Below are 17,926 nucleotides of genomic sequence, written 5' to 3'. Positions count from 1 at the left end.
TCGGGCCGAGAAGGGTCCTGACGAAGGGTCTCTGCCCGAAACGTCGACAGTGCTTCTCCTTATAGATGCTGCCTGACCTGCTGTGTTCCATCAGCATTTAGTGTGTGTTGTTTGAATTTTCAGCATCTGCAGATTTCCTCATGTTTGAGCTTCATGGAAATTTAGTCTGATTCCCAACAAAGGAAATTCTGGTGTCTCATATCTAAAGTGCATCCAATTGTGAATTCAAAGTATATAGTTAATTTAAAAATTTAATTTTCCTTACTTTGAAGTGCCAAGGGGCTTCTCAATGCAGTTTCCACATTATAAAGTTATTTGGAAGAGAAAGAAGATAAGTGAAGAGATGTCAGATGGGTAAAGTTTATACCAATCTTCCAGATTCTATTTCTCCATACCCACAATAATTGTACCCAAACTTTGCTTTAGTTAGTCTACTTGAGGGTTATTGGAATTAGTTTATTATTGTCAAATGTATTTAGCTTGTCTTGCATACTGTTCTTTGGATCGAATCATTACATAGTGCATTGAGTAAGAACAAGATAACGCAATAACAATGCAGATAAAGTGTAATAGCTACAGAGAAAGTGCAGTGCAGGTAAAACAATAAAGTGCAAGATCATAACAAGGTAGATTGTGAAGTCAAAAATCTATATTGCTGTTCTAAGCAACCAGTCTTACAAGAGCAGGGGAGAAGCTGTCCTTGAAACTGGTGGTACTTACATTCAGGCTTTGGAATCTTCTGCTCAGTGGACGAGGAGAGAAGAGCGAATGTCAAGGATAGTGGAATCACCTAGGCAGCAAGAAGAAAAGACAGAGTCCATAGAGAGGAGGCTGATTTCTGTTGTGTGCTGATCACTGTCCACAGCTGTCTGCAGCTTCTTGCAGTCAAAGCAATTTGCACACCAATCCACTATGCACCCAGTCAGGATATGACACCATGTTACTCAGCTTTCTATCTCCCTCCTGTACTCTGATTCATCATTATTTTAGATACAGCCCACAAAGGTGGTGTCCTCTGCAAACTTGTAGACAGAGTTAGAGCAGGATCAGGCCATACAGCCATGAGTGTAGAGGGAGTAGAGAGGGGGCTGAGGACACAACCTTGTAGAGACCAGTGTTTTGAACAACCTTAGCAGAACTGATGCTGTCTATCCTTACTGGAATTCAAAGATCCAGTTGCAGAATGAAGTGTTGACTTCCAGGGTCCAGAGTTTGGTAATGAGTTTGCTTGGAGTTATAACAATAGTCTGATGTAAATCTCTTTACTAACCATGTGCTTCAGAAATCAGTGTAGGATCAGGAAGGTGGTGTCCACCGTAGAGCTGTTTAAGCAGGAGGCAAACTGCAGTGAGTCAAAGTTGTTGTAATGGGAATCCATACAGGCATCACTACAATAAATAGCTGTCTATCCCCGTGGGAAGCTAGAAAGTCTAACTGAAACCAAAATACAGGAAAATACTGATAGACTGGTAGGTGATTAATTCAAAGTCCTTATAAATCTTGTATCTGGCTCACTCATTTGTACAGAATGTAAGATGAGAGATTAATAGTGCAAGAAGTGTGTGCAGCCATCATTGGAAATCTGGATTACAGGCAGGACCAGAATCCAGACTGTGGGCCAACTGTGTGAATGGCACTACGGAGGGGTCCTGGAACACCAGGGGTCAGCAAGTTCAGTAGGTTTGGAGCCAGTGCCAGGGCCTGGAGTGCTTGTATAATTCCCACTTCCTTTAAAATCACTGTATTGACTGGAAAATGTTATTATACTACTGTGAAACAAAATACTGTACTTGGATATCGATAGGAGTAATGTCCAGTCATCTGAAGCATCTGCAAGTCCAACACCACTGAAGTCCTAAAAGTGCCTGGAATCTGTTTTTACAGTATTTGAGTGACATTTCTGATACTGTGCTGAGGAGAAAATTCTGAGATATAACAGAGATCTACAGTGGTTTAGAAGGATACTAAGAGTCAATTGGAACTTGGCCTTCACTGAGAGCAACTTGGGCATGAGAGCATGGTGGCAGATCTTTTAACAGCATGTAGGATATTGAATAATAACAGACTTTAGAACCTGTATTTGTAAAGCCATTGCTCATCAGACAAGTTCAGGTAGGAAGTGGACTCTCTGAAGACTTCCTGGGACTAGGCACTTTGCTGATGGGCATCTTTGTCTGCTGTATCACAGTTGCTAATACATTTGGCCATAACAATTTCTCCAACAACAGAGTGTAGCCAGCCATGAAACCACTAGGGCACTCATTGAATGAGGATCTTATGTTCTTAATGAGAATCACTAATCATTCCCTGTTAGTTGTAGTACACTGAACCTCAGAAGGTATTTAAGCTGCCTTCTGTCATTTCTAACAAACTAGTATGATAAGTTCCAAGTTTTTTTAAAGACATTCCATGTTAGGCCATATTACTATTGATGCAATTTTATTGATTCCCAATGCAAAATGAACTCCACTTTCTTTGCTTGTGAAGTACAGCACACCCTATTCTGGATAACAGAAATATTGGAGCCTCTGATAATGTCAACATTACACCATCTTATTTCCAAGTCCTAAGTGAAAATAAGTATACAGAATTCAAATGTGAAAATAAAACTGAAGTTAATAATACAATGACATAAAATTCAAAAGCTACATGGTGCAGATGTTAGAAATCTGAAATATGCCAGATATAATTTATACATTAGACATCATTTGTAGAGAAAGCAAAACAGAGTTTGTGTTTTAAATAGTTTTATCTGACCTGCATATTAATAATACATCTTGACTGATTCAACTACCATAAATCAGTTACCCAATATTAAAACAATATTATCCAATAGATAATGTTCCTATAACCAATCACTGTAAATCTACAGATGCTGATTTATTATTGTTATTTTTGTGGGAATGGAGGGGATGAAAGGTTTAACTAAAACATGTTTAATTTACTAATGATCATTGCACTTCATATATTTCCCTATACCTCTTTGGTCGTTGGACAAATTTTTTGTGACATTAAGTGCTACATCTAAAAGTGTCCAGCACTAATTCACCATATCACCACCTGCTCTTCATAACCCTGGTGTGCTGGCTCCACTGCATCATAACATGCCAATGTCAAGATTAGTCTCAGTCCATGTTACTGTGGCACTTGTCACGAGTCATTAGGCTGTGATGTGTTTGATTGATTTGGTAATTGATTGGCTGAGTCATGTAAATCCACTGTGCGCGCAGATTCAAAAGGCATGCAATATCAAAAATTAATTAAATTTGTGAGAGCAAGAAACAATTTTGAAAGCTCTACAATATTTAAACAAGCAGCTAGTTTTGATGAACTTCGTTTATAAGAATAAAAAATTTATGGCAAAGGACATGATTTGCATTCTCTACAAATGATAACCCACTTAATTGAAAAATTAATATTGTTGATCCATGGACATCACTATATACTGTATCTGAAAAAAATATTTAAGAAGCAATTGATTCTAAAGTTTTTCAGCCATTATGATAGTCTTCCAATGTAAGTTCAAATGAGAGTCTACTAAACTAGTGGTAGCTGTGGCTGACACAATGATACAGTGGATTCCAGATAATTGGGACACCTCGGTTCCAGTACATTTCAGCCCAATTAAGCGGCTGACCCAATTAGCTAAAATTTTATAGAAATATTTAAAAGGTATAAAAAGATATGGGGGAGGGGGAAATGCAAAATGATAGGAGAAGACCGGAGGGGGTGGGGTGAAGCTAAGAGCCAATCATCTTTCCAGCTCTTAGCTTCACCCCACCCGCTCCAGTCTTCTCCTATCATTTTGTATTTCCCCCTCCTCCTCCTACTTTCAAATCTCTTACTATCTTTCTTTTCAATTAGTCCTGACGAAGGGTCTCGGCCCGAAACGTTGACAATGCTTCTTCCTATGGATGCTGCCTGGCCTGCTGCGTTCCACCAGCATTTTGTATGTGTTGTTTGAATTTACAACATCTGTAGATTTCCTCGTGTTTGATAATGTATGTACAGTGTAGTTTCACTTACCGGAATCGGGAAGACAGCAAGCATACTGATGATGGTGTGTTAGGCTGAGTCGTCGGAGGTTGGGGTGCTCGGCATTTTTTCCAATAAATTGCAGTTTTGTCACAGTTAAGCACTTGCTTAGAAGAATAACCACCTTCTGTAATTATTTTCTTCAGTTCTGCTGGGAACTTTTCGGCAGCTTCAGTATCAGCCGAAGCACTCTCTCCATAACTTTAAGCTATGAAGCTGCCCTCGCCTCAGAAACCGATCAAACCACCCATGACGACTTTTAAATTCCACTTTCGCAACACTTTCATCACCATCGTCCAGTGCTTTCTGTTTCAGCTTATTAACAAGACTGACTGATTTCTCCTTTAAGTATAAGGTAACTTAATGAAACACCATGCTTGGTACACCCATCAATCCACTCAAGCAATAGACTTTCTATTTTATCCATTATTGGATGCCGACTAAGAGAGACCACTTTGCTACGAGCAGAACCAACAGTAACATTGGCAGCTTTCAAGATTCTTTCTTTCTGCGTATAAATAGTGCAAATGGTTCAACACGTGGACAATGTCCTTACTTTGTTGACCACGATCGAAACAATTATGTCTAGTTTTACGCTAAGCGATAACACCCTTATGCGCTCTTTTAGTCTTTTCTGATATCTTAGAACTCAGCTTGCTAACAGATGCACAAAATAAATTGACATAAATCACAGATGTTCACAGGCATGTGCTTAAGCAATGGCGGCTGGAATGCATTTCCAGGGGAGGAGCTTGGCTGATCGGGAAGTGTGCTGCCTTTTTTGCACGCTGCCTCTTTTCATAACAGTGAAAACACCATCTGTTAGTGAAAACAGGTAAATAATGTAGGTCTTTCGTAACAGTGAGGTGTCGTAAAATGAACATTCGGAAACGGGGGCCACCTGTAAGTAAATACGCGCAGTTACATCCCAGCTTATGAAAAAAGATGGATGCCCTTAGTACTGCTGACAAAATGCAAAGAGAATACAGTCTTAATGCCCTTGATGTTTAGTGGGTAATATTTTCAACCTATGGGGGGAGGGGTGAAGGATTCTGTTGAACAAAACTGCACAAGATGCGTTTTTAAGCTGTTTTTCCTTAAGTCAGCCAGTTTGTCTTTCTATTAGGTTGGAAACACCAGAATAAGTTGTAACCCATAAGGTGCTATGGGGTCTGAATTGTATGGGTTGGTTTTGGTGTCCTAATGGATATTTCATGTCGCAGATAGATAGAGTCGCAATAGGGGTAGTAGTCTTTGGTGATCATGGACTTTAATGATTTCAGGAATTGGAGAGAAGGAATTGGTGATTTTGGTAATTGTGGGAAATCTATTCACATGTACTGGACAAAAAAAGAGAAACTGCTGTTTCTAAACCAGTATTAAGCATGTGCTCATATGTTCCATGTAAGTGGTTTACATGGAACATCTGACAGGCACTTGTTTGATAGGTTTTGCAAGGCCTGGATATCCAGCAGCCCTACAAAACACTAGAAAAGACATCAAGCCTGGATTGTAACACATACAACACGCTGGAGGAACTCAGCAGATCGGGCAGCATCTGTGGAAACGTTGACTGTTTGTTTCCATGGATGCTGCCCGTCCTGTTGAGTTTCTCCAGCGTGTTGTGCGTGTTGCTTTGACCCCAGCATCTGCAGAATATTTTGTGTTTACGTTAAGCCTAAGCTGTGTAGCCTCTTTACTATTATTGAAAACAATGACTTGCATTCTAGGTTTTATTTTGAAATTTTTGATAGCAAGAGAGAAAGATGTTTGAGATTTCAGAAGATTCAGATAATTCTCCTGAGAGCCAACTTTGGAGAAATAAAATTATCCTTACTGATTAAGGATTCAAAGGGGATGATTCACTGTGTAATTTCACGGTTAATTACAGCTGCTGGAATAAAATGATTATGGTGCTCATTTCAATTATTGTTTTACTTGATGGTAACAATACAATGCCTGAATAATTTACATAGTTATGAGAGAGAATTTGCTTTGATTGACCACGTCATTGGTGTGGGTGACAATTCCAAAATATACCTTATAGCACACATAAAGCAACTGATTTGTTCACCATTTTACTGCTTACCTATATTTTCATCTGGCTGAAGAATTGCCCAGATGCTGAGCACTATCAACCAAAAGAAAACTGAGTGGAAGAATGTAAGAAGATTTGAGTTTGTAAAAAGTAATTTCTGTGCAGTCAGTATCCATCAGGAAGAAAACCAATGAAAACTATCTCTTGAGCAAGCCCTAGGATTGGCTGTAGACCAAAACCCATTGCGTGTTTTGGAGTATTCAAGATGTTAGCTTTCCCAAGCTCCAGTACTGTGAAGTGTAACTGTGGCATTAACAGTCGGAATGTCTCACTTATGCCGCTTGAATTTGAACCTTTAATCTATTAAACTGCTGTTGATGTGTTTTTTAAAAAAGTGTTCAGCCATTTGAACTGAGGAAATGAATGCCTACATTGAAGTAGTTCCAGAAGAACATTCTAAGTATTTATCCATTCAACAGCACACTTTCAGTGTAACTTCATTCTTCTAATCTACCTAAATTCAATGCTTTTCACATTCAGATTTTTTTTAATCTTTATGATTTACTTTTTTACTTCCATGCTCTTTTAATCACTTAAATGTCAGAAGGGTCATGCTGGAAAATCTACAATTCCATGCTGAACAGTGAGCATTTATCACCACTCATCTGCTCCCTTCACATCCCATCCTTAAGTGAATGTTAGGTTAGAAGTGAATGCAAGGAAATGCCAGTATTTATCCCCTTAAGTATCCACAAGTTTAAGACACTTGCGTGAGCATATTAAATTCAGTACTGTTGGTTGAGCTCTGCTGTTTAGTAGCTACACTGCGATATTGGAACTCACATAAGTACAGCAGCAGAACAAGAGCTTGTTGTAATTTCCCAAGGATGGAGATCTGCACTTGATAAGTTGTATATGTAGGCTAACATATAGCACATATGATACAACCTGATAAGTGGAAATTATCTTCTTTGTTAGGATAAATATAATGACAGAATATAATTTTAGAAGGTGATAGAACAGGTAATGTTCTTGTTCAAAGGGATATAACTAACCTTGTACATCAATCTTTACAGGATCCATGTAGATGTAGGAAGTAGAGAAAAAAGCAAATGGTATGTTGGCCTATGTGCAAGATGTTTTGATTATGGGAGCAGGAGTGTCTCACTACAGTTATACGTGAATTTGGCGAGATGAGAGCTAGAGCACCATGTGCAGTTTTTGACTCTATATCTTGGAAAGGACGTAACTGCTGCAGAGAAAATGTCATGAATGTTCACCAGACTGGCTCTTATATATGAGGGGAGATTGGGTTGACAAGGTGTGTAGACAATGCAGTTGAGAAGAATGAAAGGATATCTAACTGAAGCATACACATTTTTACAGGCTATGTTAGAATAATTGCACGGATTATGTCTGGTTAGGGTCGCTGTCTCAGGGCACAGGTTTGGATATTTAGGACTGAAATGAGGAAAAATTTCTTCACTCAGAAGGTGGTGAATCTGCGGAATTCTCCACCATCAAAGGTTACAGACCATATGACCAAAGTCTGAAGGAAGTAGATAGATTCTTAGATACAAGATTATCAAAGAATATTGGGAGAAAAGGTAATATAGTGCTGAGACAGAAAATTAGCCATGATTGTATCAAAGACACAACAGGTTCAAAAGGCTTAATAGCCTAATTCTGGTCCCAGTTTTCTATGTTTCTATAAACATGTGCTAGATGCATGATCATTGTTCCCATTTAATTGTATAAACAGAAATTCCACCAAGGCAGAAGGATATGTATGATTTAAATTTTATTAATGTTTTAATTGTATTGTACCTCATTTATGTTTAATCCTTTTTAATGTTTCAGTAGTTTAATTTTTTAATACTTATAAATACTTCTGAATTTCCCTACTACTGAGAAACAGTCAAAGCTCTGGGCAGTTTTGATAGTTAGCAACACAAGTAACTCTTTCATATTCACCTTTGAAATAAAATTTCTGAAGTTCAAAGTTCAAAATAAATTTATATCAATGTACATACTGTATATATTACCATATCTGTAGGCTACCTTGAGATTCACCTTCTTTCAGATATCTATAGGAAAAATAAAAAAACTAGAATTTCACTGAAAAAGTACATAAAGAATTATAAAGTGATTATCAGTTGCCTTTATTTAAGTTGAACTTAAACAAACAAAATGCTGTAAAATAACAATCTATTCATTGATACCATATAAGAAGTAAACAGGCAAGACTTGTGTATAGGCAAAATGTGATATGAGCAGAGGGAAATTTTGATCTTGGATCATTTGACAAAAATAAGAAGCCTAGCTATCTTTCCCAAACTTTAGCCTCATTCCCTCACCACCACTCTCTTGCAGACCTGAAGATACTGGCATTCTCCAGCTTAGCTTGAGAAGAGATGTAACATTGAAACAGGTGATTTGGCTCACCCTGTTCATGCTGACCATCAAGTCCCATGGGTTGATACAAAACAATAAACTTATACAGTTCTTTACAGTTCTGTATGGAGAAAAGTTTAAAAACAATAAACTTATACAGTTCTTTACAGTTCTGTATGGAGAAAAGTTTAGAAACAATAAACTTACACAGTTCTTTACAGTTCTGTATGGAGAAAAGTTTAAAAACAATAAACTTATACAGTTATTTACAGTTATGTATGGAGAAAAGTTAAAAGTCAGGAATATGAGGTTCAAAAAAGATCAGAAGAAGAAACTGTTTGCTTGGGCTGAGTGGGTTGGAGATAGATACTCCTGCAACATTTAAGCGGTATCTAGATGACTTGGTCTAGATGAGTATCTAGCTGAATCATCAGTGCTCAGAACACTCTGGGCCAATTGGTGGAAAATAAGATTCTTACAATTGAGTATTATAGTCCCAGAGACCTTCATAAATTTGTATGTTTTGGTCAAATCCCCACTCAGCCTTCCTCAATTTATGAAAATAAAGTCGGTCTATCCCGTCTCTGATCATATCTGAAACACTCCATCCCAGTCAGCATAGTAGCAAAAGTCAGTAAAAGAGAATCACCCTGAAACTGTCTGATCTGTTTATTTCCAGCATTTTCTGTTTTATACTATTCTGATGAAATTCCTCTTCATTCTCGCCAGTGCATTCACATTATTTCCTATAATATGACCTAACCAATGTTTTATGGAATTGCATTCATAACCTTCCCGTTTTCATAGGCTATGATGCAGCTTCAGAACGCAGGTATGAGAGGCATAGATAGATGAGAAAGTGCACCTTCTTAACCACCTAATCTGCCTTTACTACAGCTCTCAGGGATTTTTGAACTTATTCTAGAGCCCCACCACTTATCATGTATTTCCTAGCCTTACTAGTTTTCCCAAATCTATCACTTTACATATCATTTGTCATTGCCAAGCCTATCTTGCAAAGTTATTGATATCGTCCTACAGCTTGAGAATTGCTACCAACAGTTTTCCTTTGTTCTCTGAATGCCTTTTACATGCATATTTGAATTGCTAATGTATATAATCTGAATTTGGGCAGAAGTGGTATGTGCTGGAAAAGCTATAGATACACTTAGTGGCCAATTTAATAGGTACCTCTTGCACTTAATATATAGTGGCCATAGAGTGCATGTTTATGGTATTCTGCTGCTGTAGCCAATCTGTATTCAGAAATCCTCTTCTGCAGTAACGTATGTTTATTAGAGTTACTGTCATCTTCCTGTCAAGTTGGACTAGTCTGGCCTTTCTCCTCTGACCTCTCTCATTAACAAGGTATTTTCACCCGCAGTACTGCCGCTCACTGGATTTATTTTTTTTTGTTTTGCTCACCATTCTCTGTAAACTCTGGAGACTGTTATGTGTGAAAATTGCAGGAAATCAGCAGTTTCTGAGATACTCAACCCACCCTGTCTGACACCAACAATCATTCCCTGGTCAAAGTCACTTAGATTATATTCCTTCCCCATTCTACTGTTTGGTCTCAACAACAACTGAACTTCTTGACTATGTCTGTATGGTTTGTGCATTGAGTTGATTGGTTGATTAGATTCATTGGCAGGTGTACCTAATAAAATGGCCATTGAGTGTATTTTACCTGTTTATACTGAATAGAACAATGTAGATAACCCATGCAATGCAATTATATCCATACTGCTTGAACTACAGGCATTTTCTTTCGAAAACAACTCCCCTGATTTCATTATTAACAGCTTTAAATGTAAATTGATGTCTTCTACCAGACTTCAGTTTCAGGATAAAATTTTGTAATGCTTTATGTCATGCCATTAAGTAGTGGGATAAAATCCATTATATGCTGGTTTGCACTTGGACTGTGCAGGAAATAAGCTATAAAAGATAAATGGCTTTCTGTGAGTAAATGATTACCTATGCTTTCATACAGAGATGACATGAGTAATGTTGAAACATACTATGATTTACATATGATTAATTAATATATAGTTCTCCATTCCCAACCAAAACAAAGTGTTTGTCAACTGTTCCCATGAAGGAAATATTCTTTAAAGAATTTAGAAAGCAATATAGTACACACAACAGCAACATAAAAGCTATGGTACGGCTCTCCAAGGATCCTTAAAAATGAAACTCATACTCTGTACTTGTACTCTACCTAATACTTCATATTTTTTAGATAATGCTGTGAAATTGCTAGTAACTATCATAGAAATTCAAAGCTACATCAATGTTTTGTGGATTTTCTTAATCTGGTTTGTGATTTTTTTTTAAATTCCACTTGTAATTTTTGTTTAGGTTTCTTCAAAGTGTTTTTAGCATTCAGGGTTCTGTTTATGTTTGTTGTCTTTCATATTCTGGAAATATTAATCTGAATAAATATAATGTCATTTACCTGGAAAATCAACCTGTAGTTAATTGTCTTACAAAATATTTTTGCATTCAAAGTTAATAGTGTGGGCTAAGAAAAATTAGGGTACTTACATGTTTTGAGAATTTTTTTTAAAAAAAATACTGTAGTCTAAATTATTACAAAAGTGAAACAGAGGTAGAAAGATAAATAAAGTAAGAAAAACAGAGTGAGCAGTGAAATGTCTTTTTTATTTTTAAGTAAATAATTTGATTAGGGCTGCATTTTCACTCCAGGAAGAGACTGGCAGAATGTTTGAAAGAAGAATGACCGTGGTCCCAGCTGAACGTTGCTTCCTCTTCTGAACTGCAGGTCCACTCTTCCATTAATGCCAGTGCTACTGTGATGATACCCAGAATCTAATGGCACTCAAATAGAGAAGGAAGAGTTTATTTCAGGAAGTTGCTTTCCACAGAGAAGCAGCATAAAGTTGTAGTTATTTGTGGCTCCCATACTGAAAAAAGACATATATTGGTTCTACACCCTAATGGCACTTATTTTCATTGAGAATACATACATTGATAAGTCAGCAATCTAGATTTTGCCAACATTTTTACATGTAACAGGTTCTATGCAACAATTCAGCTGCATAGTACTTGCGTTTTGTGAGCTGTCCTGCTTGCGAGATCCCAAAGATCGCAATTAAGGAACGTGGACACATTTGCAGCTAGCTGAATGTCATACATTATATTCGTTGGAGAAGTTATACTGGTAGCAGGAATGCATGTCATAGCATTATCAGCTTTGTGTTAATTATTCAGTTTATGGTTCTTTGTTTTTTTTTGGAGGCTCCATTTCTCATTTCAAAATACTCCAATGCTTCAATTATTGTATTGACCTTACACAGAATGGCCATGGATCACAGCTAAGAAGCCCTTCTCACCTATTGAAACTCTAAAGTACATACAGACTGCTTGTATGATAGGTAGCATTTAATAGCTCACAAGCAAAAAGAATGGAGAGAAGAGTGGTCATGACCTTGAGAAACATAGTCTTCTGATTTCAGCCAAATTCGTCATCATTATTTGTCAATCATGAACACAAACACCAATCTCACCAATCTTGTCATATCAAAATTCAATTGCTTCATCTAATATTTACAAATATCATGCTCACTTAACTAATACCAAATTCACATGAAATTTATCAAACATAAAGTTAGTAATGAAAATTCATGTTGGCTGGCTTTTATGATCCCTGGTGTTTCTATGGAAAATAGTCTTCATTATAGTTTGAACTTCAATAGTCTCTGGGGGGAAAAAAAGCTTGATATATGAAGAAGAGTAGGACGAGATATCCAAAAGCAAAATACTACAGATGTTGACAATTGTAAATGCAAACAAAATATTCTGGAAATACTCAGTACTTCAGGCTGCACCTTTGACAAGAGAGAAAGAATTAACGTTACTTGTCAATACTCATTCAACAGTTCAACTTGGAGATGGAATTAGATGTTGAAAATATCTGAAATTTATTGGGTAGTGTACAGTGAGGAAGTTGGAAAAGAATAAGAACTTTAGTTGCAAAGAAGTCTCATGTGGCAATCCTCCAGCCACTGCCTCATCATAGCTTTTGATCTGACATTTCCCAAGATGGACAAAATTTTGTCTTTAAGTAGTTTGAAAATAGATGGGTTCTTTTGTGGTGTACTGTTAAATTATATTGTGGGCAAACTTCTATTGCAAGCAAGAAAACTGTGCATTTTTGAGTATCATGAGAGAGAAAGTTGCTGTCATAACAGAATAGCAATGAGAAGTTTGAACATTATGACTAAGTGAGCATCTAATCATGCTGTCCAAGAACAAGAAGAAAAAGAGGATTTAATTGAGTGTTTTGTAGTGATTATATTAGTACTGAGTTTTGGGAAGGCAGAGTTGAAAGTGCTGTGAATGCTATAGCTAATGATACTGTGAGTGATGTAACTTTGATCAGTAAGTATTCTGGTCGTCTTCTTGCCTTGACTGTAGTTTTTTCCTTCTCTCTTCTTAAGGCATTGCTTTTGATATTGATGAATTCTGTAACTTCTTGTAACAGTCAGTTCTGTAGATGCTGGGGGCTTCATGCTAATTGGGAGAGAAGAGTATTCTTGTGTGCTTTTCTACTGCCTCAACCAAAGTTCCTAGTGCAGGAGCCTTGGTGCTCAAATGCTCTCATGCAATCATTTCTCCTTCAAGTTTTTCTACAGTTTTTACAGCTGGTTTGGTGGATGTTGATTCCAGTGGCAGATGATGTAACTTCTTAACATAAGAATTCTGGTGTATGAACAGGCCCCACACAAACATGCTAAGAGAGTGAGTTAGTTTTGAAGAAAACTAGACAGCCCTACCTTGTTACATTCCTTATTTGTCTTCACAACTGTTTCAGTTCCAGTATCTTTTGTCTGATCTGCTGTTGGGGACTTTAGGGAGTAAGAGTACACATGAGGCCTGTTCGCTCTAAGTGGACTTGCCAGGAATATGAACATCCTTTTGACATTTTCCTCATATTCATTACAACACAAGTCTCCAGTACGAATAGGTCAGAGTCTGAAATTATGTAAAAAAAAATACAATGAATTAAAGGCTTTTCATAACTTCTGTTAATTTACTTAGGTCAGCACAATAATCTTAATTCATCCTTGTTGAAAGTATAAAAAATCTGTATACAAAGATCACACATAAGTAAGTTATTGCAGGCCATTTGTAATAATTCTATTCATCAGTACCAGAGGTTCACTTACTCAGATAGCAATAAATACTTCCTGGAGCGATGTGAAAATGGTTGATTATGAATAAGAATAATTGATTATGATGGTTGTCTTTTAACTCCAACTTTTTCTAAGTAATTTCTGTCTCTTTCTCTCAGTACTTACAAACATACTTGGAGCTGTCTAGTTCTATGGATGATGATGTTGGCTTAGGCAAAGCCTATGAAGCTCTGGCCATGGCCTTAGTAAGGTATGTTGTATTTTGCTATCACAAACTCATTCAGCTGCAAAAAAAAACAATTTGTTACAGGTATGTTGCCAAACATTACAAAGTGATAAAATCTGAAACATTTCCCATTTTGAATGATTCTTTCATAAAATTATCCATATATTTTAAAGCACAACTCAAAATATATAAAATATGAGACACAGAGTATAGCAAAAATCTAACTGATATATCCATTCCTGCCAATGTATTTTATGTGTAAGGTTAGGCATCAAAATGTTACAAACTCCAAAAATATTTTTGGTTTCACTTTTATAAACATGCTTTAATTTAAAAGTAATTTATCATTATCTTAGCATACTGTCTATTTTCTTGGTCAGCCAGAGATGATTAAATGCATTCCCACAGGGAGCAGGTGTGTTTTTTTTTGTTACAGATGTTTCTACAGTATCACAACTCTAGCATTATATATACTGAATTTATATTAAATGCAATTCAACAGTCCAGTAAGCATCTGAATTTATTAAATTAAACTGGTTCTTTCCTAGATTAAATTTTGGAAATGACCAAAGAAAAAAATTTTAATTGAAAGTGTTTACATTAATTCATGAAATGAAGGAAGTCGTTTAAATTTCCACCTGTCACCAGTCCCATTTTCCTCTTGCTAAAAGCTTTGCTCCTCAAACTTGGTGGCACAATTGGCAACCCCCCAGAGTGACTGTTTTCATCTCTGCTATATTTGATTTCTCCACACTGAACAAATGATTAAGTTTTCATGCATTGGTTCAGCCAAAATCTGTGTTCACTCAACCACATCCTTTATTGATTACTTCTTCTGCAAACAGTAGGCTGTGTGTGATGTACATAATTGGACAGTTGTCAGGGGATAAGGGTGTTAAGAGTCCTGTTTCTCCAGCTGGAAATTGGAAACACCTTGATATACAAATAGAGTATGCCCATCTCTCCTCAGTATTGAGACTAAGGAAATCAGTTTTTGGAGAAAATAAATTAACTCTTTAAGGCCTCCAATGGAATTTTCTTAAAACACATTTTTTCATTAAAAGGCGCAGCACTTCATGGTTATCACAAATGTATTATATAGCTAAGCATAACTGCAAACTACAGAAGGCATTTAGGAAAGAAATTTCTAAATGCATTTTAATATATGTGCAAGTTTTTGTAAATTTATTAAGTGCAAAATAGGAAAAATTAATATATTGAGTTATTTCCATGAATAATGAAATTAAGTAACATCTTCATGCAACAGAGCACTTTGAAAAACATGATTTCTTCCATATGTTTGAAGTTATTTTGTCTCCTTAAGTACATAGAAAATACAACCTAGCCAAATATTTGGACACTAGCAGCTACAATGAACTGTGCAAATATATTTTTAAAACAAAGGCACCACATTGTTGCAGATGTTATCTTGAAGATTTACTCTAAATGATGTTGATGAAAAATAATATTTTACGTGTTAAAATCTCTATTCATTGATAACAGAAGAAAATGTGATCTATGTTCAGCATTCATCAAATTAAATTAATCATTGTTCTTCCTACTTTGGTGATAATTATGCAGGGAAAAGATTTTCTGTTTCACAATATCTTTACCGCAAAGTGTACCAACCCATCATTCCAGAGGACTGGAAAACTGCAAATGTCACTCTGTAGTTGTGCGCAACGTGCTACTAAAGGAACACATGAAGGCAGAGAGAGCTGAACTCAGAATGCCTTTACTGATTCAAAATCACACGCTTAAATCTCCCCTTCCATGGGCCCCTGCAACCCGCGGGGCGGACGTGACGTCAGACGGTCCCCAGAAGGTCTGCCCTGAGTGGGTAGTACCAAACACATTATTGCGTGTCTGCCCACGGCTCCCAATGGTGGTTCGAGTCCCACATGTGCGGGCCGCCACATCTGTACCTTTTAAGAAGGGAGAGAGGCCAAAGACAGAAAATTTTAGGTCAGTTAGCCTGACTTCAGTGGTTGGGAAGATGTTAGAGTGTGTTATTAATGATGAGGCTTCAGGGTACTTAGAGGTACGTGGAAAAATAGGCCCTAGTCAACATGATTTCCTTAAGGCGAAATCTTACTTGACTAATCTGTTGGAATTATTTAAGGAAATAATAGGCAGGGTAGACAAAGAAGAATCAGTTGATGTTGTTTACTTGGATGTTCAGAAGGCCTTTGACAAGGTGCTGCACATGAATCTGCTAAATAAGGTAACAGCCCATGATATTGTAGGAAAGGCACTAACATTGATAGAAGATTGGCTGACTGGAAGGAGGCAAAGAGGGCAAATCAAGGGGGCTTTTCTGGTTGGCTGCCAGTTGCTAGTAGCGTTCCACTAGATAGAATGAATAAAGGCATAGACTGTTTTCTAAATGGAGAATGAATTCAGAAATCGGAGGTGCAAAGGAACTTGGGTTCCCTAAAGATTAACTTGCAGGTTGAATATTTTAAAGCCTCAGCATTTCATCCTTACTTTTATATTCTAGTCCTCTTGAAATGTACCCTAACTTTGCACTTGCCTTTCCTACCTCTGACTCAAGATCAAGTTTAATTACCATTCAACCATACACATGTATACAACTTTTCCATTTAGCTGTAAGTGTACTTACTAAGTTCATCAGTGATTACTAACTCTCCAGCACTATTTTGCAGTGGTCCAGTATCCACTTTAATCTCTCTTTTACTCTTTATGTATCTGAAAAATCTTTTGGTACCCTCTTTTATATTATTGGCTAGTTTACCTTCATGGTGCATCCTTTCTCTCCTTATGGGTTTCCCTCTGCCTTTTCCTGGTACTTAAAAGCTTCCCAGTCCTCAAACTTCCCACTAAGTGTGTGATTGATGCACCATCAATAACTCACTCTGAGACGTGAAGGCGAGATATCGGCTTTTATTGACTGGAAGAAGGAACAAGCAGTGAGTGACCACCATACTACATCCTGGAGACTGAGAGGCCGGGCTCAGGCCTTGATTGCCTTTAAACCGGGGTCTGTGGGAGGAGCCACAGGAGCAGTCAGCAGAGGGGCGTGTCCAGACAGGTATATGTAGTTCACCACAGTGACACTACCATCACAGGACTCCAGACTCAATACCTCAACAATTTCATTGCATTATCGGGAGATTTCAACCATGTTTCTCTCTCGACAACCTTACCCACCTTCAATCAGTTTGTCAAGTGTCATACAAGAGAAAATAAAACACTGGACCTCTTGCATGCAAATGTTAAAGATGCATACAGTTCCACAGCTCTTCCCCCACTTGCAAGATCAGATCACAACCTGGTTCACCTCATGCCCTTGTATAAGCCCAAAGTACAGTCACAGCCAGTTACCACTGAGAGAGTAAAGAAATGGTTTCCAAAGGCCATCAATGCCTTGAAGGGCTGCTTTGAGTTTACTGACCGGAATGTGTTTTCTGAACTATATGGAGAGGACTGATTGCATCACTTGCTTTATCAACTTCTGTGTGGACACTGTAATATCAGCAAGGTCTATTTGCTGCTTCCCGAATGACAAACCATGGGTCACCAGTGATCTGAAGCCTTTTCTCAATCACAAAAACAGAGCCTTTAGATCAGGAGACAGGTAGATATTGAAATGTGTGCAGAGGGTGCTAAAGGAGAAGATCAAGGTGGCTAGAGAGGATAAGGAGAGAGCTAGAGAACAAGCTTGGGCAGAGTAGCACACGGGAGGTATGGAGAGGCATGAAGAATATCACTGGTTTCAATTACCCTAGCTGTAAAGCCTTTGGAAGGCACCTGTAAATGGGCAAATGGGTTAAACCAATTCTTCAATAGGTTTGACAATTGCACTCCTGTTCACACCCCCCTCAGCACACTGACCTAATGCTCCCTCAGCACCAATGCCTCCCCTCCTCCCTCCTCTCCCCTCCCCCCTCCAGTTCCACATGTGGATGAGCAACACAGGCTACCACTGTCTACACCCCCTCCTTCCCCTGCACCTACCATCCACAACTCCACATACCAACTGCTGTTGTCCTGATCTTCACCATCCCATTCATCACGGACTCACCTTTCACTACTGAGCAGATTAGAAGG

The 17,926-nt window shown here is 37.7% G+C and overlaps 1 protein-coding gene across 1 annotated transcript in view; it reads left to right on the top strand.

Moving 5' to 3' along the window:
- ttc29 (tetratricopeptide repeat domain 29) overlaps positions 1–17,926 on the top strand; it is a 362,663-nt gene that overhangs the window by 184,958 nt on the left and 159,779 nt on the right. Inside the window, exon 8 of the mRNA XM_059965001.1 lies at positions 13,788–13,879. Within this exon, the coding sequence (XP_059820984.1) occupies positions 13,788–13,879 (92 nt within the window). The remainder of the gene's footprint in view (positions 1–13,787; positions 13,880–17,926) is intronic.

Source organism: Hypanus sabinus, chromosome 3 (assembly GCF_030144855.1).
Source record: "Hypanus sabinus isolate sHypSab1 chromosome 3, sHypSab1.hap1, whole genome shotgun sequence".
Classification (NCBI taxonomy): domain Eukaryota; kingdom Metazoa; phylum Chordata; class Chondrichthyes; order Myliobatiformes; family Dasyatidae; genus Hypanus; species Hypanus sabinus.
The sequence above is the reverse complement of the archived record's forward strand: the minus strand, read 5'-3'. Positions and strand labels throughout refer to the sequence as shown.